Here is a 21,955-nt window from a genome sequence, read left to right on the forward strand (position 1 = left end):
TATTCCTGTGATGTGGTGACTTTGATGGAGGAGTGTGTATTTGTACATGTTTGAGAAACGGTGATGCCGAGGAGTGTCATTCTGATTAGTTTTAATCTTACCTGTATGCATGTATGTTTTATCTGTGTAGGCAATTTATTTTGTGTTTTATGATTATGTGCGTAATTGCTGTTTTAAATATATATTTTTTCTTTTACTGTGGCCCAGTAGTTTGAAGAAAAAAACTAATTCAATTGAATTATTGACAACTTTAAGACGAGGGAGCTAAATATAAGGGTGTGTAGACCTGCAAGAGTGAAATTATAGTCCAGCCGAACAAATAACACTTCACTATGCTGGAATTAACTCGAAATGCATGGCTGCACTGTGTTCCATAAATACGAACTGACAGTTTAAACAGAGAGCCCAAAAGACTAATTTTAAAATAAATCCCAGTTTATGAGTGATACTAACGCGCGGTAGGGAAAATCTCTAGAAAACAAATCTAGCCTTTGTCATCGCCAAGCTACAAGGATCACATGACGTCACTAATTAGTCTAGACTAAATTTTACTTTAGTTTAAATTAATTCCATACACTTGGAAAACAACTGATATGTTATTTGGACGTCATGACGTAAAACAAAATGTAATAAGTATCCGCATTAGGAAGTGTGATGTTTGTCATGCTGCTGAGTTCAGATTCAACCATGAAATTTAAAAGGCCAGACGCCAGACCTTAACCCGGATTACGCCAAATGGTGTCCTGGTGAGTGCTGATGAATGCGCAAGTCTGCGGAGAGTCAAACATTTCCCCACATGTCTGCAGAAATACAGCCGTTTAACAAATGTCCCATATCTTAAATTACATCGTTTTAAAGTGTTTTCTGCAGGTTTAAGGTCTAAGTCCGTTTATTCTGCTGCTTCCATTAAAGCAGAATAAAACAAGTATTAATTGGCCATTTATTACCATAACATATGGTCATATAAATACATTATATAGCTCGTATCTATGTCTAGAGTAATCCTGTGAATAATCCTTTGTATTGTTTGGGGTGTGCGCCTGTTTTGTGTGTGTGTGTGTGTGTGTGTGTGTGTGTGTGTGTGTGTGTGTGTGTGTGTGTGTGTGTGTGTGTGTGTGTGTCTGTGCGTGCGTGTGAGTGAGTGAGTCAAAATCAGAATCCGAAAAAGCCAAGTACGTTTTTTACACATACAAGGAATTTGTTTTGGTGTTGTAGGTGCATGTCACACATTCTCTAAATGTAAGAAGGTTAAGAAACTCAAGTATTAAAATATATTGGGTGTGCGCCTGTTTTGAGTGTGTGTGTGTGTGTGTGTGTGTGTGTGTGTGTGTGTGTGTGTGTGTGTGTGTGTGTGTGTGTGTGTGTGTGTGTGTGTGTGTCCATTAAGGAGAACTGAGAATTTTCTTTCTTTTTTACAATGCAGCATATCTATTCCAGTCGTTTATCATGTTTGTTGGGTTATAATAATAAAAACGATTACATCACTCAATATTCCTTTGTTGTTGTTTCTGGCACTCCTGAACACAATATACCATTTAAGATTATACTGCCGAAGAAATGCCTCTTTGTTGCATCGCTAAATATGTCATTTTTTAACATGTGTAGAAACACGGTCTGCTATTTGCTATTTTGTAAACAAAAAATAAGCTAATGGTTTGTCACTTGATTTTGAACATGATCCAGTACCACCAATAGTGGATACTAGAAATGGATAAATAAAGGAACAGTACACGTTTGGAAGGAGACAAATGGTACGAAACTGTTGGTTTGGTTTTAGATGGGCTCTATGTTCGTCTATAGTCAAGTGAGGTCCATTTTATTCATTTAGTCTAACATCACAACTTTGCCTCTGAAAGCTTTACAGTCTGTACAACACACACCATCTAGCCTTAGACTCTGATCATGGAGCTTACTTTGTGTTTTCATCTTCAGGGTCATTTGTCCTATACCTCTCAAATGCAAAGTAATTCATAAAGGCCTACGTTTATAACAACTAAATAAATGAATGAAAACAATGCTTCAAACGGATGTATTATTCCGCCACAGTCTGGCTCTGACATTTCTACACGTTACACGATTCAGTTTTCTATTCAAAATAATGACCAAATAAGGATTATAAAGGCCTATAGGACTACTGTTAGCATGGTCACAGCCTAACTGAGGTGGATAATGTTGTTTCTGTTTTAGATAATAAGCGAACGGACAAAAAAATTACAGTGAGACACAATCTGGGTGCAGCCTATTGGCGCCGCCGCAGTGCGGTGATGCTTCATAATACTGGCAAAGACAAGTTTTAAATGACCTGCGCCTTTACAATAGCTACAGCTCACTTTGGTTAAAGTGTTTGCTTCGCCTAAATGTAGTTTTCGGATAAAAATGCTAAGAACGATAACTATTGAACAGGGCAGCTTCGATTAAGGTCATGAATCTGTCCGTATGGTTAAACAACAATCTTCAGATTTAACAGTTTAAATGTGTGAATGGTAGATTATGACTGGCTGCAGATTACTATTTGTTTGTATTATTATAATCATAAAGCAGATAGAAGCACAGAATTCGAAAGACTGATTATTAATGAGCATGCAAAGATGATTCGTCTTCATTGTCAAGGGAGTCTGAACTTTGTTTTCACTTCCATCAGCACAACCAGTTTGTTTCATTGCTGAATGAATGAATACCAAACGAACGCTCTGGGTTGCAACATGACTTTCTTGCAGTCACATTTGCTGGCTTCTGTGTGATGGCAGGGCAAAGGCACATTATCCATTCTGTCAATATTGAAGATATTAAATGTAGCTTAATTTCCTCCAAGAAATAGTCAAAATATAAGAAAAATACATTTGCCCATGAACCTCCAACAGGCCATTCTCTCAAAAACACACGCACTGCGCAGTTAAACCAACTAAGTTGTAAATACTGGCCTATATAGGCCACATTTGGACCGTATTACACGCGCTTAAACTCTGCATATGGAAAATTCAAAGTGGATAGGAAAAGTTATTTATAACATCTATGTGCTGACAGAACGTAGACCGCACATATGCCCCTGCATATTACAGTTTCATCCAAACACGCCTCTTAATGGTAAATTATCCTTTCAGACTGTCCCAAAAGCATTTTTAAATCAAAACACTTGATCAAATCCATCCATTGTTCAGCATAAGATTAACTGAGAGTTATTGCTATTGCAATATATATATATATATATATATATATATATATATATATAGACTAGGTCTGCCGCTGTGATAGCAAACATGTTGCATTCCCGTCCTCCTTTCTTAGTTAGAAAAGGCGAGGTAATTCATAAGGGATATTGATCATCATCTCTTGAATACAAAAGACACTATTTGTGGTACTTTTGCAGCCATGTTGTTTCTGCGTATACATAGTTGATTGCCAGTTTCAAACCACTCAATGCAGATAAAAATATTCCCGATTATTAATTAGCGTAACATTCAATTTTTTAAAGCTACATATTGAGTTTTACTTCTCCAACAATATTCAATATAATAAAACAAATCGAAACATTTCCAGTGAAATAAAGTTAACGGTCCTCGTCTTCTGAATCTAATCGTCTACCAACTTTATCTTAAAAAAAAAACAAAAAAAAAAACTTTAGGTATAATTAAAGCACGAGGAGCTTATTTTCCCCTATATCTCAAAGAAAAAGCTATAATGCATGTCAGAAAAAATGAAAAAGAAATCCGTTAGCATAGTTGATTCATGTCTGATCATGCCAGTGGCAGTAACACATCTTGAGCTGTCCCAAGGAAGTGGCTGACTAAAGCCTTCAGTTCCTGTGCGCCACTACAAAGTGAAATAAATTGCTTTATGTGTATATGGTTTTAGGGTGAATCTGTGCAGCTCTCGGGGCTGTTTCCAGCGCTGTAAAGTCTTTGTCAGTGATACATTCCAAGGGAGACACTCATTCACTGAGCTGAATGAAAGTGACTTTGGATTCCAGACTGTCTCTTCCAGTTGCACTACCGCCAAAGGGAGGGGGGGCTGAGAAAACAAGGGGAAACAGTGACCAGGATCAACACTGGACTGTCTTGAGGAAAAGATGCTGACTGCGCCAAAACAGTTACGTAAATAAGTTATTGTCTTTCTTTTAGATAAACTCATCACTTTCCTCAAGACTTTCATTTTCCTTAATAGCCTATATTAATTTCACCTCTGCTAAACACATCCATAATGTTAATAATAAAATGGATTAGGCGAGACTTAAATAAAGTTAGGCCCATATGTGGTTAGTGGCTCACTGACTATAGTTTCCGATATAAACAAATAAGCCTATGTGCCAGCATTAAGTCAAATAATTCAGTGTTGCTGAAATAAAATATAATTTAATAGTGAGGCTATTGTAATCAAAGTAAATTGGAAATATATAATATAAACTATATATATATATATATAACTACTATAAACTCGGACTAAGTCTTCAAAATGTAGGTCTTAATTAATAGTTAGGGCAATATAATACAATTAAGATTCGCTAGTCCCATCAGCTCGTTAACGGGCCGGGGAAAAAAAGTTTAACTCCAAACTATGCAATGAAACAAGATTAAGAACAAATAAAACATGATATGAACGAGTTAAGCTATTTAATGTATAAAAGAAAGAAAGAAGAATAATGGCATTTCACTGAAAAATTAAAATAGGCCTCAATTAGCAAAATGTGACTTCTAATGGGATGATTGTTGTCATTTTGTGTAAGTCATAATGTGTGTTGAAGTTTGTGGAAAAAATTTCAAATTAAGAATTAGATCATAGTATCACATATATTTTACTATTAGGCCATTTCTCAGTATAAAACTTTGCAGCAAATTGGAAATTGGGGTTGCACGGCATTTTGGAATAATAGCCTACATTTCAAGCAGCCGTGTATTAGCTTTTACAAGAACAAGACTTATGCTCACATAATATCATGGAAATATCAATTCGCATCCATTTCCTGTTATAGACCCAGATTCATTTGACAGATAAATTAATGAGTCAAATGTGTGACTTAAATCTATCTACTGTTATCTATCCATCCATCTATCTATTCAAATCACCATAAAGCAGCTGAAACCACTAAACCTAAGCAGACAGCCAGTGATGACAGATGCAATACAACGCAGTCTAAAACTTTACCCATGTTGTTTACAACCTATTCTCCTTCTGAGAGCCTCAGAAGGTTTTACAGCCCACCACAAAATAACAGCTAAGAAAGAAAACGTCTCTGTCCAAGGTATTGCAGCTCAGTTCATTTACAATGCCATTTGCGGGGACCTGGGTGGCTAGTATAGGGGGTAATTCAGCGGAAATTGTGCCCTTGATGAAGACGAACTGACGTAATCAAGGCAGTTTCTTGTTGCCGAGCCAGGAAGCCAACCCCAACAACATGAAACTACCTAAACCACGCTTCAGCTTCGTGCAAAAGGGTTAAAATCCATGGAAAGGACAATGCAGGCAAAAGCCAAGAGAGGATTAACACCATTCAGCACAAAGAGAAAAGGCGAGTACCAACACAATAAAACACAACATGGTCTACGGCTGAAATGAAACTACTTTCTAATCACTGCCTGTAGACAACTTTTAGCTCGGCATGGCTTTACTTGTTTGCTCATATTAATATGCTATTGTTCTAATTCCATTAATAGAATTTAGCAGCGCAGCACAACCATTTATTCAACTGTTCAAAATAAGCAAAACTTCAGAAGAAAATCAGTCACAGCAAGTATCCACAAACATAATGCCAAATATTCAGCATCCAGCATTCTGATTGCAGTAAAAAAAAAAAAAAACAGAAACCAGCAGCACGCTGAATGATCAACAACTTATAAACTATCGACGTGTGCAGGCGTGCACCATGCGTGCCACACGAGCTGTCAAGCAAAGGCTCCCCTGACAGATGTGGCATACTTTGCAAAACAGGAAATAAAGACATTACGTAAACAAAATTGAGTCCTACCTTCTGTTGCCTCCTGCAGAAGTCTTCCCGGTGCGTTTAGTTATCCACGTGTTTGCCGTGATGCCTGTTGTTATTATTGTTCCTGCAGCCGTCGCGGTTGCTGTCCCTTTATCCACCATCTTTCTTATCTCCTGCTCCATTATCCCGGGTGGAGGCGGCTGCTCCTTCCAGCCCAGCGACTCGGCTGGATCCTGCACATTGCAGTCTTTGCTGTGTGGATTAGCCCTCCTCCACACACACCTTTAAACGCATCTTTACTGCTGCAGCACATTATATTTGCAGATCATAAAATCCACCCCCAACGCTTTCCAGGGCGAACCTGACATTAGAATTTTATGACCTTGACTTACTGTGGTCACCTGGATAATATTTAAATCAACGTTATGGTCTCTCACTTCTATTAAAACTGCCATGAACCTCTTCTCTCATCCGCAGTGTCTCTCCCTCCCTCTCATTTGTACCACTATGCCAGGGGAAGGACAAAGTTGGTAATACCTTTCCATTTCCCCCTCCTTTTATTGTTTTGGAATCGTTTGCCATGACATAGCTTAATATCGTCTGGTGCATGCACATTACACTGCACGAAGAATATGCCACAGCAACAGACACCAACGAAGAAGCAGCACAAGTGGCAAAACATACATTAGGCTGTAGCACAGCAAAGTGAAACTGCTTACATGCCACGAGTTATTTATAGACTGCTTGAGATTGCTTCCTCGTTTGCTTCATGTTATATTATAATTATCATTGCAAGGTAAAAGCACCTCACTGTCCCAATGCTGCTGCAAGGGTTCACCTGGAACTCTATTGTCTAGTCTGCGGGTCGCAGCGTTTCATAGTTCATATAGGAAGGAAGGCACGCCATGTGTATGTGAGTGTCTGGTGTGCACATTAAGAGAAATTTGATGAATGATTATTGAATGCATTATAAGATGACACATGCATGTCTGTCTGTATCTGTAATGTCTATGCAGAGCTGTAGGGTGTGTGTGTATGTGTATGTGTATGGGTGTGTATGTGTGTGTGTTTGTGAATGCATGTGTAGGTAGAAATCTCTTCAGGAATAGTTATAAACTGCACTGTGCTCCCTTTCTTGGCTCTCCCTGTTGAGCTTCTTGAGCTTCATGCGTCTGTTTTGGAACCAGATCTTGACCTGTCTGTCGGTCAGGTTGATACTTCGACTGATCTCCAGGCGGCGCTCCCGAGACAGATACATGTTGAACAAGAACTCCTTCTCCAGCTCCAGCGTCTGGTGCTTTGTGTAGGGACACCGCTTCTTCCTTCCACTTTTGGCTTTTAACCAGCTTCCCGTTGTCTTTTCCGCGAATAAATCATCTACCGGAGCAAGAGAAAGACAATCATGAGCAACTGAGGCCAAATACGGAGTCATTTTGTGCAGAGATCACATACAGCTTTATAACATCAATTAATACATAGGCTGCTACATGTACACGCCCATATCTCACATGTACATTCAATAGCGTTCATCTGGATCAAAATGAGTAGTTGAGAAGAACAAATTTACCTGAGTGTTGACTCTTCGTGACTCTCACTTGAACAAATGAACAACGCTGAACATCCCACCTTTCGCTACAACTCCTACTGCTTGCAAATTGCTTTTGTGTGATGTACAGCTATAATTAGATCAAATCAAACTAGGGCGAGTAAGCACTTCTTTTGTCTGTGTTGGACCTTAGACTCTCATAAAATATTATTACCTTTGCAAGCAGGAGCCAAATGATTTTTTTTGTAGGTTCATCCCAAACAAAAGGAAGTCTCTGTAGCATAATACCAGATTTAGAAAAGACAAAGAAACAAGGCATGCTGGTGATAGCAGGGAAAATCACATTGCTGCAGTTCATTCAGTTAATTTCTTGATTAGGTTGCAGACTCTAGGGGATAACACACACACACACACACACACACACACACACACACACACACACACACACACACACACACACACACACACACATTACAGTAATAATTACCCTAATGTGAACACTCAGTGTGTGACCCACATTTAATCATTACTAAAACATTTAATTCAGTAGGACACACACACACACACACACACACACACACACACACACACACACACACACAATACGGTCGTATTGCCTGGCTACATCCTCTAATTAAATTAAAATAAAATAAAAAGACCTTGTTGATCGTCTATGAGACTTAATCCATAAATAACATGATAAAACTGAATCTAATTTTAAATAACAGCTAAAGACAAATGGCACAGGGATGTGCAATAACATTAGTTGTAGCTAGCATCAATTTATTATATTAGGGGCATAATTATAACAACAACAATTAGTATTATTATTGTATGTGTTTAAATATTATCAAACCATCGTTACCGTTTAATAAAAAATCCGTTAAAACTGTTATTACAAATAAAAATTATTTGTGGTTTTGTCAAACGGAAAAAGACAAATTCGGTTCATTGTTATCAAGCTGCCAGTGTTAGCATAAAGGAAAACATTCATATTATATAGCCTAATTATGTTATAAAAACTGGAGTGAATTATCTTGAATTATGGTTGTATCAACGTAGAAAAGTGTAAATGTATTTATGAAACATAATAGTGAGAAATGTTCCCTGAGGTTTACAAGAAGCCAGGGCATTATGACTAAGGTTTTCAACAGTGGAGCAAAACCGTACAATTTTATGTTGGCTCAATAGCGGCATTTTGAGGCGTAACATGGTTGTGTTAAAAATGGTTACGTCTCACAATTGAAATGACCCATGTAAGAGAGAGAGGAAATGAGAGAGTGATATGTGTGTGGTTGTGTGTGAGCGTGTTTATTTCAATGATAACTGCCCATCTCACATTCTCACATTAAAGGAAAGGTGTTAAATGCCACGGGCACCATAACCCCTGCTAGGCGAGGCTGTCAAATGCCCAAACCCAAAAAAAGCCCTGACTGCGATCAAACACAAGTCTGCATTATTGGGCCTTGACACAACACAGCGTGTGCACACACAGTACTGATAAAATGAATGTAAATAACCTGTGTGTATATGTGTGTGTGTGTGTGTGTGTGTGTCAGCGAGGAGGGGGTAAAGTAGTCGTCTACCTTTTAATTCCCCGTCCGAGTTATCTGAACAGCTGTCACTCTTGGCCTTCTCTTCCTTCCTGCTCTGACTCTCATCTGTCTTTGAAACCTCTCTCGCTGTGTCCTGCGCCGATTTGCTGCAACTTATTGTCGACTCTGATGCTGATTCAACAGATGTCGCCAAGTGGGTCAGAGAGAAGCCGGAGGGGAACTGCTGGTCGTCCTGCTGGGGCCTCTCTCCGTTGTACACCTGGAAACAGCCGCTGGACGAGGCGGTTTGCTCAGACCTGCAGCTATTGTCACCGAGCCGGATGTAAGTGGCCGACTCTGTTGTCTGTTTCCCCTTATTGCTGTCATCCTGGTAGAGGCAACAAAACGCCTCCTCTTTGACGTTGCCCCCTGGAAACGAGCACGGTTGTAAACACTGGGCAACAGGTTGTTCGTCCCTACTGGTTTTGGAGCCTGGGGTCCATGTGGCCAGCTGTGTTGACAGGTAGGGCGCATCCTGGAAGCCGCTGAGCGGCAGACTGCCCGGAGGAACCTCGTCTCTTTTGGAGAGGGCAGATGGTCCAATCTTACCAATGTTTCTCATCACCGAATATCCGTACTCTGCAGCTGTGTGGATGTACATCCCGGGGTTGCTGGAATAACCCTCACCCCTGAAGGAAGATGATCCTCCCATTAAAGAATCCATCAGGAAGTTACCGGACGCTATGTTATTCGGACATGACATTTTTGCATTTGGCAACACAGTAATCGTTTGGTGTTCCACTGGTCTGAACTACGGGATTTCTCCAGGAGAATAAGGACAGTAGGATGCTGACATCTTTTGGAGGGGGGTGCAAAAATATCAGTAACATAGTTATGGATGCTGGGAGACATGTCATGTGATTTTCAGACCAATAGCGGCGTGGAAGTGGCCTTGATGCTCCAGACTGAAGTGACGTCAGCGCGGTCAAGTTGGGGAACCGGAGGGTTTTTGATGGAGCAAGAGCGCCACCTAGCGGCCAAACGCTGGTCAAGACAGCAGGCCCACACCAGGGGGAACAAAGGGAGACTGCTGCAGCAGGATTTTTATGCACTTACTACGTGGCTTTTAAGTATTTTAATTCGGTTGAAGTTCAGAATTTCAGATGTTTTAAAGAAAATGAATTTGGTCAACATGTGATTTCATTTTCGTCCTGGCGCCAGCCTGTGGAGGTGTATGTTCTTTTTGTTTGTTTTCATCGATTTGCTTTGTTGTTGCCACCGATTTAGCAAGGTAAGCTGAACGCAGAAGTATTACCCAAAGGAGTCTGAACAGATGTGTGAACGTCTTTAGGATTTTTTAACTGACAAAATCGTCAAAATGCAGACGAACTTTTAACCCTCGACGTTGTTAAAAGCATTTAGCAGCAATTAAAACGTTCGCTTTGGAATTTGACCTGCTAAATTTAAGATTGTGATACCTTCCGAAATGCGTTTTACTGACATGCTTTTGTAGATTTACAGAAACACATTCTGTGCATTAATTACTAAAACCTTAGTTAGGTCTGGTCTTTTATTTTGACCCTCCTATTGTTTAATTGCATATTTCTTTAAATAACTTCACTACTACTAACAGAATTAGACCACAATTCGTTAAAAAAGCAAACACATTATATCTTATTAGCTCAATTAGTTAATTTTACCTAGATTGACCGCACTTGGCTGTGTTTTCTTGAAATGAGCAACAACATATTAACTAGACGGCGGAACTGGTATACGCTATAGTGGATGGTAGGCCTATAAGGCTATTTGTTATTTTGGTTGTACAAGGAAACTCATACAGAATTACGTCAAGCGTAATGTTTCTTCTTTTTTCACTTTTGAAACTAAATACCTTATAGCCTAATAAATAATTAATTGCATACCTGAGCTATTGTTATACACAAACCTGTATTATTATGTTTCTTGATGCTTCACATGTGCTTTCAATATGGTAAACTTCTTCTTCTTCTTCTTGTTTTTGTTCATGTTTTCATTCTCAGACGTGTGGGCCAGAAGAGCTGGTATGTAAATGAAGTATGGCTTTCACTAAAATGATTGCGTATTTATACACATAGACTTTCTTTAACATAAAAAGGTTGAACAATCTAAATTCTCATTCTCTCCTCAAAACTATCCAGATGTTGCCAACATTATGATAAGAGTTCAAATTTGTCCCGTTCAGGTGAAAATGTAAAAATATAGGCTATATATCCTAAGTCAGTAGCAACAACATAAACAAATACTGTGCAATAAACGATATTTAGAAGGTAGGCCTACTATTGCGAAACATGAATACAGTGCATATGACTAAATGAACAGGTTACACTTAAACTGACCTCAACTACACGTATCTAAATCTAAAACACATGAGAACACAGATTATTGGGATATCTCATATAAGCCTAGTTTACAAGACTAAATGTTCAAAATGTTGTTTGCATTTATTACCCTGCCCTCGGGTAAATTGTGGACCTGTTTAGGCATTTTGCCCGGGTTAATACAATGAAGTTAGTTTCTAACCCACATGATACATTTATTTATTTCCCCACTTCTGTGAAAAAAACAGTTGTCTTCGTTCCGTGTGTCATGTGTTGTTTTGTGTCAGGCCTGTGTCTTCTATGCTGCAGTCAGTACGCTTTAGGACATCCAGTTCAAACAAATCCGCAGTTACTCGAAAGACTACAAATACACTGCTGCTGAAACTTCACCACTTCCTAATTCTCGATATAGTTTGAAAACAAAACTTCATATAGAATCAACCGGTTTATTACAACATTCATTTCTATATAAAGTCGAACATTGTTTGGTTTATTTATTTGACATAAAATACACAAAGCTTATAAAAACTAATTTCATTTTCTAGATGTGTAATTTCTATAATTCCAACAAATGTTCATTGAGGCAGCAGTAATGCAACATGCCAAATACATATAAGGTTTTAGGGCTGCCACAAAACTGTGTCCATCAGCATTTTAGATAGTATTACTAACAGCTTATAGCAAACATGTTAAGATTGCTTATGCAGATAATGATGGCATGCGTTTAGCCACTTTAAAATGTTGAAATCGTCCACCACATGCGGCTGTGCTTGTGCCTCTAGTTTGGTTTGTGCGAGACGTGCACGCGCCTGTCCGTCTGTCTGTGTTCAGTTCAGAATCATTCTCAAAGGCAAGGGCAAGATAGGCTCTATTAGAAATGTATGTCTTTGAATATTTGTTTGCATTTGCAAGTGTACTTTGATTTTTCGAGATGAGACCGAACATGTATTTGCATTTGATACACTGACTGTAAGTGAGTGAAATAAATATTCAAAATAACCGATAAACGGTGTCTTTGTGGTCATTTTCCATTCCGCACATTTATGAAAGACATATGGCCATTCATAGCTACAGATGAAAAACTTGCCTCAGTTTTTGTGATTTGTATATTAATTGAGGATACACGGACGGACAACGTGATCTTATGTGTGGAGTCCATGTTGGGCTCATGAAACCCTTTTAAAGCTCATATTTTAAACTATAAACTGGCAAGCAAGTGTAGTTTTATGTAGCCTAGTTCGTGAAAAATTTACATTTTGAAGAATAAAGTTTTCACCCAAGAACAGGAAAATCCTGCAATAAATGATTAAGGATATTCTTTTCACACTCCGTCTTTCTTTAATACACACGCACGCTCTGCCTCATAGGGACACATTAATAACTACACCTAATGTAGGCATATAGCCCACCTCACAAACTCACACTGCTGACACATAGATAAACTGCTTTATGACACATTCACACCTATAGCCTGCAGGCTACCTCAAACTCAGCCCAGCACAAAAAAGTAATGCACATAAAAACAAATTATATACAACTTCTCAAGGAGCACTGAGCTCTAAATAATGCTTACATTTCAAAGAGACGTAGAGAACATTGTGACGCCTTGTACCTGCAATTATGAGCTCAAATACCTTGCAGTGCAGAGAAATAATAGATAGACCTGCAATTATAGGGAGAAAAGTAGTCTTGTGGGGATGTCACATACCTGGCAGAATAATTAAATAAGTATTGTGATGTCACTGTCAGTATTGTTTCAGACCTGGCAGCGCCATATACGAGTGTTTTGATGTCACAGACCGAACAATGTGCAAATATGTGCGTTATAATGCCACAGACTTTGCAACATGAGTCTGCCGGTATAGAATGGACATTATGATTGCACATAATGGCAGAAGATCTGAGCCTGAAACAATCACACGCAATTGTGCAGTACACATAGTATTATGACACAGAAGTGAGATAAGCAAACAGTTGCTGACAAAAGCCACTTTGCTGCTACAGACCTAAGAGTGGGCAAAATAGCCTAAAGTCGGGCAATGGGCTTATTCGACCTATTGTTTAGATGAGTATTAAGAACAAAACAGAAATTCACAAAGTTTTCACTGAGCATGCATTCCTTTCTGCTTCCATAACAATTCGCGCACTCTGTTGCTATTTGTTGTATATCCAGGTCTATTTCTCTCATGGAAACACGAACGCAACCTTGTTTTCCAAAAGGACATTCCTACAAATCTGTGATTTTCTTTCTGCATGTGTTTACAGCCTCTGTATAATTTAGTCACTTTCAGGTAAAATACTCAGCTTGCATGTATTTATTTACATAGGCCATGTAGGCCTACATGCTGTATTTGTGAGTGCACACGCGCACGCACGCATGCACACACACACGCACGCACGCACACACCCACACACACACACACACAGTTGACTGCGATTGTATTTTACCACGGTCTTTACACTTGTCAAAAGTACAGCCAGCGCTTTCGCCACTAAATTGTCGTCCAATTGATTGCAAACCTGGAGGCTGTGATTATATGGCAAACAGGTATGGGTGTTGAATGCTGCGGGACAGAAGGCATGGTAGCGGGTTTCCTTATTGTACTAATCAGGAGCCACTGGGGCGACACAACTAATTTGCTCCTGGCAGCCACTTTGAAATATCATTCCAGTTGGACGTGAGGAGGTTGTGCTTTGTGTTCTTTTTCATGCTGCTGTCCACTCCATGCGCAACTGCAAACCTATGGTGCCAGAATTATGTACGTTTTTAATTAAAAACCAGAACCGCCATCAAAGTACATCAGTATTACATTATTACCACTCACGACCACACCAAAACACACACCAGCCACGATATCGAAATGAAAACTTTCAATGAATTTACAGTCACACGAAGCTTGGTGGCAACAATAAATAAATAAATAGCACCATACAAATGCGCGCATGTAAATTCAAGCGTTTTGAGAGTTATTCGGTTGCAGCAATAGCAGGAGCTCGTTTTACAGCGTGGAACTGTTTTATGGCCCTATAGAACAGGATAGGTGCTGAGATGTGAGTGGTACACTGTTGTATAAAATCATTCAATAGCCTATAACCCTTTGATTAGTATGTGCAGAGAAAAAACAGGAATATCCCTACTGCTCCATACCCCCTTTTTAATTGTAATGTAAATACATTACAATTAAAATCACAATAACAATTTACAAGTTATAACTGTTAGGCTAAATACTTTCAATACAATCAAAAGCACTTAAACCGTTAGCGGATTTTTTTTACTATATATATGTATGTATGTGTATATATATATATATATATATATATATATATATATATATATATATATATATATATATATATGTATATATATGTATATGTATATATGTATATATATATATTAATTTTTTTTAGCTGTTAATTTTATTGCCAAAGAAAAAGTTTTCATGTCATTCAGTAAGTATGCTATTCCTTATGTTGCCATACTATTTGAGTTAGGTTTATTGGCCTATTGATATAATCTCACAACTTTCAACATAAATACACACTCTTCCCTGAACTCAAGAAGCAAATATTATTTGTTTATGGCCTAGTTGTATTCCAAGAATACAATAAAATCTAGTCTTATTGATAGTTTACAGCATCAGATCGAAAAACTGAGATTCCTCAAAAACAATTCCTCAGATTTTATGGAGCTGAATTAATCAATTTTCCTTATACATTTTAATGGTACCAGGCTACATCCTCTCCCTCGTGGCTCACCTCATCTACATAAAACAAGCCGCCATTTTCCTTCACCACAACACCCAAGCTACACTGAGACATGGCAGGAGCCGCATTCCAGCGGAGCGGACTGTGCATCTGTCACATAACACATCACGAAGAGGCTGCATCTACGACTAATAATACTACTCTGATGTCACCGCGAGGCATCCAACTCAGAAAACGTTTTCAAGCTCCCGTTGAGGAAACAAAACCGTGCAGAGGCCGTAGACTCCTGGCCCCCGTGTGGTTGATGGACAACATAAGCAGGAGCCTCTGCAGCTCTCTCCGTCAGTGACGTTGAGTGTTGGAGAAACCATAAGAATTACTCACGTCACCGTCCCAGGGCCAAGGTTGGTGGGTGTGGCGAGAGAGGGGCTCCTATAGCCTTGATCTCCGCTTGTGTGCATCGCCTCTCTTTTGTCAGAACGGCCCCCTGTCCTTCCTGATATTACACTGACATATGCAGATTAACCCGGATCTCAATTCCGGTAGAAAAAAATACCTGCCAAGTTTATTTATTAATACATGCACCAAAAGGATACAACCAGGGAGAATTTTTCTCCCCTTTCTCTTCTCTTTCTTTACATTAAAATAACGTAAACCCTGAGCACAACCTTAACCCATATCCCAACATTAACCAAAACGACCCACACCTTAAGCAAACCCTCAGAAGTAAATACAGAACCGTGCAATAGTCTGCACTGTAAAACCTCTTTGATCCATGCACAGCAGCCTGAGTAGGAATCCCATCTAAAGTATCAGGACTCAAAGGATGGACTGACTCACACACACACACACACACACACACACACACACACACACACACACACACACACACACACACACACACACACACACACACACACACACACACACACACACACACACACACACACATTTTAGCACTTACAGAACCACCCATTACGACAAGCACACTGTGACAGCCACGCACCAACATGTTTTTTTTTTTCTTTAGAGAATGCGAATATAGGTCTACAGTTTATACCAACATGTTTTAAAACGTCTCATGCGTGAAAACGTATACATTTTACAAGGACAATAAAGTGTATTTACTGGGCGTGCTAAAGCTGGCAAAGTTACCTGCTGTAGTTTAATGCGAACGGGTCAAAGTTGGTCTTTGTACACATTCCATTTTCTGTTCCCACTCACTCTCATTGGCCCATTCCGCCGCTGCACACATTTCCGGGCTAAAGGGGCTCCTTGATTCCACTTTATTGCAGCGGGTTAAAGGTGAAGGCTTTGACATTATTGAAGTTCAAAGACTACATTTAATTATAAATTGTAGTTAATGCACACGTGCAATCATTATGCACATATGCTGGGGAACACACATACACTAAACACAAGGCACACACATTTGAAAAAAGAAGAAGAAAAAAAATGAACATGCCAATTGTGATTTCCTTTCCCCTATCTATCTCTTCTTATAACTCCTAACACGTGGCCCAATTAGTCAACAATGATTTTGTCATAGCATGTGTTGAAATAGGCTGAGGTCTGCGGTCAGCTCTGACAAATAGACTATTATTATTTCAAATGCAGCTGAATCTGAACAGCAACACATTAGAATCCCTCGAGATCTTTGACAGGCCCAATCTTAGGAATAAATAAACAGGCTAAATAAATCAACTTAATCAGGGGAAACATATCTACAGTAGAAATGATTTGCTGCGGTTTCTAATATCCAGATTACAAGAATGGTGGACATGACGGTTGTGTGCAGAGGGGGATGGGGTTTTGTTACAGACTACACAGATCGAGTTCATGTCGAAAGCTCTCGGCAAGTTTGTTTCCACTTCGGGCATCAAGGCTTGCTTGTTTACTATTTACTGCGGAAGTGAACGCCATTCCCCCCAAACAGACGGTGCAATTAAGAGAAAAAAAATAGCCATTTAGTGCCTCTGTCTTTATGGCAGTGTCTAGACTACAAGAGTGGCGATTCCATTTAGTGGGCACTAAAAGAGGTTATCATTCCACTCTCTTTCTCCACATTTCTAAGATCTGAGCTCTATCTTCGTTTAACACGCTTGCTAACATTTAAACATGATCCTTCAGAGTGGTGTAACCTTGAAATAGCCGAAAATCTGACAAGTGTAGGCCCGCCGACACTATTCCTCAGTTTCACAACCGCCACCAAATCTACCACAGCAAATATGTGTATCATCATGAAGTGGCCATTGGCACAAGTTGAAAGTGTGCTAATGTTATGTATGTAGGCCAACAGTTGTAGGCTATTCACACATTCATGAGATATTTGCTATTTCAAAAAAGCTCTGACTCACGACCGAGCAAAAACAGCAAACTGTCAAAAGTAAATGCATATCAGTAATGGTAAATGTGACAATGATAGCACAAAAAGCACAAAGTCGTTGAGTTTTGCCTATACGTTTCTGTTTATTTCATATGTATTATATTAATGATACACAGGCCAACAATCTGTTCCTCCTCTCTGGAATCCAAAGCACCAATGTTTTAAGCAAATAATTTAACGAGTGTTGGCGTTAAAGCTGTTAAAGTTGTATGGGCAGTGTAGTGAAAAATAGCAGCAGGGATAGGGGAAAGGAAATTCAACATATACGCCTATTTACAGTCACAAATGCAAATTGCATAGGCTGCTCTGTACAGGGGGATATACTTTCACAGATTGGACGTCAGAGTTCTTAATTGCGAAAAATGTAGCCAGGAGATTTGCTATAACTTGTTCATATCTCTGGTCGAGAAATAATTAGATAATATGCTATATACATAGACCAGAGGAACGGGGAAGAGCTAAAAGTTGTCTGCGCAATAAGGATTCAAACTGGTTGTTACATTTGATATTTTAACAACAAGTATGTCTATATGAACAATATAATAAACACAATGGAGAATCGTGATAAATAGAGACATATTCAAGAACAGCATAGGTATAAATGATTATTCTAACCATGAAGGCCTTTCTGGGGACCAGCTAGAAATTCACCGTCGCCCGTGGGGCAATACGAAAATGGCGACTTCATCCCATGCAGGCCTATTACTCCTACTGTCCACTTTAACATTGCACTGTTGGTGATATGGGCTCCTTTAGAAAATGGTTATGCCCACGATTACAACTCAATGAGATTAGAGTAGGCCTTAATGTCACTGACCAAGATTGTGACACTTTCTGCTCCTGCTCACAATAGGGGGTTTCCAGAGAAGTACTGGAGGCGATCTCTGCTCAGCTTCTTCTCTTTCATTCTTCTATTCTGAAACCAAATTTTAACCTGGCGATCGGTGAGGTTTAACATTCGGGAAAGCTGAAGCCTTTTCTCTTTGTTGATGTAAACATTAAAGAAGAATTCCCGCTCCAGCTCTCGAATCTGAAACTTGGAATATGGACACCTCTTCTTCCTTGTGCGAGGAGTGCCTGAAGAAAAGAATAAAATTGGAAATTAAATCAGAGTTTCACGGGAAAAAGAAACAACGTCACATGAATTAATAACAATAATAATAGGCTAATATTTACAAAAAAAGGACAAAAGGAGGCTTTAGTGCTGAGGGGACTATAGGCTCACCAGATGCTAATAATTCAATGGCATTAGTAGGCTAATGATAACATTTCAGTCAACATTCATCAGGCAAAGTGGCTGAGGCTATCAGATAAACCAGCCATAAAGAGTGTTAAATATCCGAATCGCTTGAAGGAAATAATATCAACTTACAGGCTCTAAGTACGTGTTTATCTGTTATAAATATACAACAACAAAAGTATTTCACCGCATTATATGCGTCACATTCCTCTGGAGCTAAACTAACAATTTACACAATCTTTTGGCAGTGAGTTGAAATGCATCGCCCATGTTTCCAATGGCCTATGCAGACCTCTGTGGCCCTATAACTTCGTATCAAACAGGTGACTGGGGAAATAGATTTTTTTTTTATTGTTTTCTGTGAGGAAGAGGGGCAGCCTCAGTTAGCTTGTATCTGCAGCCTGGCTGGGCTAATGCAATGTACAGTACATGAGGCTAAACACCAATGGGATATGTGTGCTGCAATAACAGCAATGTAGGCACTTAAATTAAGCATCATTCTACTTCATTCTGGTCCTTCAAGTTAACAGTAATGCCAAGGTCACATGCAAATCATTAGTAGAGAGGTGAAATGCAAAAGGAAATGTATTTGGACTTAAGTTTTTTTTTTTTTCAGCGGCTACTGAGGAAATAGATTTATTGCAGACCTAGCATTCTCTCCATATATGGACGAGGCAAAATCACTTGATTCTCTACCAATATTCATTTACTGCCTCCTTGTAAATGGAGGAAACGATTCTAATCTGTCATTAGATAGATATCAAAATAGATATCTAGATAGATAGAGAGGAATGCGTTTAACCGTAAAGTGTGTAATACTATGTGCAGCATGTCTTTTGCGGGGAAACCCAGTGCTTAAAGAAAATTCACAAGACGCCAAAAGCAATGTTCTGCCCAATTGGTTTTTACTCTCGACAGCCCAACGAGAAAATCCCTTAAAATGCCCAACGCAAGTTCATGATCAAAGTTAACATTTGTCACAATAGCTCTCTCTTAAAAATTTCACAGACTCTCACCATAGAAGCGTCTGTGTATAACATCCCCTTTTTTTCAAAGCGCTTTCCCATCGTAAAAATTCTTCTCGTTGCAAGAAAGAGCTTTGTAGGGTTATAATAAAATCCTTTGAATGCTTATAAAACTCCACATAAAATCTGACCGACAAAACACCGGGCTAGTCCCCTTAACCTTCCCCCATTTTACAGCTTCGGTATACCTACTCGAGTGGCTGCTCTTGTTGGCGGTGCCGTCCTTGGTTGTTGCGGAGGAAGAAGTGCATGAGCCTGAATTTGTATGTTCCTCCTCATCTTCTGGGTCTTTTTCCTGCTCCGGGGCTCCGAGTACAGAGGCTATGGGCTGCTGTTGCTGCTGCTGCTGCTGCTGGGAGTCGCTTTCCAGCTTCCCCCCCTCGCCCTTTTGTAAACAATTGTCTGACTGATTGTCCGTGCTGCTGCAGTATGCGGTCTCAAAAAAGCGGTCGAAACCTTGCGGGAGGACGCTGTTTTTCCCCACGCCGGAGTAAAAACCTGTGGAGGGGTGATTGGAGCCCGGATGGGTGTGATGGTGGTGGTGGTGGCTGTACACATTCTCGTTCTTCATAAGCATTTCTGTCATGGTGGATGGTGGAAGACAGTCCCTATGCACCAGATCCTCTCCCGAGTAGCACGATGCATAATTGCTTCTGTGGTGCCATTTACTAGCAGGGTCCAAGCCGTATGAAACTTCCCGTACCGGCTGTACTTGAGAGAGATTTGTGGAATAAGGGTAGCTGATTTGCCGGGAAGGGGCCTGTGGAAGAAACGAGGACACGGCAGAAAACTCTGGGACGTAGTAGGTGCAGCTGGGGAGGTAGATGTTGGACGCGCAGCCCGTCCTGTCCCCAAACTCGGATGTCCGGTCTTTGCGCGTCTGGGAGCAGAAGTTGCCCAGATTCACCGAGTTAAACATCTTTCTCTCTCTCGTACTCCGTACTATAGATAGATGTTTTGGATACGAGCTGCAGCAGAAGGGGAAAATTTGGGAAGGCGAGATGACGCGCAATCCGTCTAAGTCGCCCCGCAGACACGTGATCGAAAGTAGATATTGTCATATATCAATTTGGAAGAGTTGGATGTGTAGGAGTGGTTGGCTTTAGGTAAGATCGAGGAGGTTCAAACGAATAATTTTCAAACACCACAGGCGCACTAAGAAAACCAGTAACAGATTCCTGTTTGCTGGCTTATGACAATTAAAGAGATGTGTGCTGTGTGTGTTTATGTTTATGGGCTGGTGGTAGGCTAGCTAAACAGCTACAGCTCCTTAAACAGGCATAGCACAAACTGCAGAGGTGCACTCAGTGACATTCATAGTGTTATGGAAATGTACAGGTAAGATTATTATTATTACCAATATTAAATTATAATTAATTCATAACATTATATAATGCTAATTGTTATCCATATCCCAAACAATTCAACTATTGGCAATTTTAATGTTTTATTATTATCACTGACACTGTTACAAACATCTGCATTTAGAAGGTAGTACAGGTCAGCAGTCGCTGTGAATGTAGCCCAAAGAAGGTATAAACCCGATAAAAAAGAAATCCCACGAGCCTAATCATCGTTTCATTATTTACAAAAAGTTTAACAAATCAAAGTGAGGATTCATATTCTCATACAAATATCTGGGACTCCCAGGACATTTTACACTGTCTGTGAATATGCAAGATATCTCTTCACTAGGGTTATATTATTATTATTTATATCCTTTTTATTATTTAATAGAGGCTCCACGAGTCTGATGCACACATGATTATTAAACAGAGGTGTGGATGAGCCGGGCTCATCTATTTAAAAAGACGCAACATATTAATTCGTCATCCATTTTCTTTAGCCTTTTCTCTCTTTCACCACATAAAAACCTTGCTTCACTAGAATGGCGGTGCACGACTATAATTATGTTGTAAAATGAAGATGAACCAACGGTTATGCAATGTAGGATACACAGCATGCATGTTGACTGTGCAAGCTAAAGTAATCGGCTCACTCTCATTATTCCCTTTGACTTTGGATCCCAAGTTCCTGCAGGAGTACTACCAGTGAAGCCCTGGGACCTTGCATCTCCTCCAGTGGGAAAATGTCCCCTGATGACATAAACACAAACTCTGAAAAAAAAACGTAATTACTCCCCCTCAAATTGCTGGATTCAGCACTATTCACTTTGGAGTGGTTATTGACAACACCGCCCAGAAAATCTGAGCCTGCGGAAAATATTCAAATTGATATGTTGGG

General features: G+C 39.6%; 2 protein-coding genes across 10 annotated transcripts in view; both read right to left on the reverse strand.

Moving 5' to 3' along the window:
* Positions 1 to 21,955, reverse strand: part of LOC120558386 (homeobox protein Hox-C10a-like) — a 132,348-nt gene that overhangs the window by 45,350 nt on the left and 65,043 nt on the right. For 4 of the 9 annotated variants that reach the window (XM_039799361.1, XM_039799359.1, XM_039799363.1 and 1 more), the window contains exons 1-2: positions 9,050 to 9,761; positions 5,960 to 7,294 (exon numbers count right to left, since the gene is read on the reverse strand). In XM_039799361.1, the coding sequence (XP_039655295.1) occupies positions 7,017 to 7,294; positions 9,050 to 9,761 (990 nt within the window). In that variant the 3' untranslated portion in view covers positions 5,960 to 7,016. Of the gene's footprint in view, positions 1 to 5,959; positions 7,295 to 9,049; positions 9,762 to 18,417; positions 18,524 to 21,955 lie in introns of those variants that run through there. The other 5 variants (XR_005639105.1, XR_005639108.1, XR_005639104.1 and 2 more) reach the window with 2 other exon arrangements.
* On the reverse strand, positions 16,508 to 20,732 carry hoxc11a (homeobox C11a). The gene is made up of 2 exons (XM_039799364.1): positions 19,904 to 20,732; positions 16,508 to 18,523 (listed from the first exon to the last, which is right to left on the reverse strand). Exons 1-2 carry the CDS (start codon positions 20,628 to 20,630, stop codon positions 18,291 to 18,293), a joined length of 960 nt encoding a protein of 319 aa, XP_039655298.1. The 5' UTR covers positions 20,631 to 20,732; the 3' UTR covers positions 16,508 to 18,290.

The sequence above is a fragment of the Perca fluviatilis genome, chromosome 5, assembly GCF_010015445.1.
Source record: "Perca fluviatilis chromosome 5, GENO_Pfluv_1.0, whole genome shotgun sequence".
Classification (NCBI taxonomy): domain Eukaryota; kingdom Metazoa; phylum Chordata; class Actinopteri; order Perciformes; family Percidae; genus Perca; species Perca fluviatilis.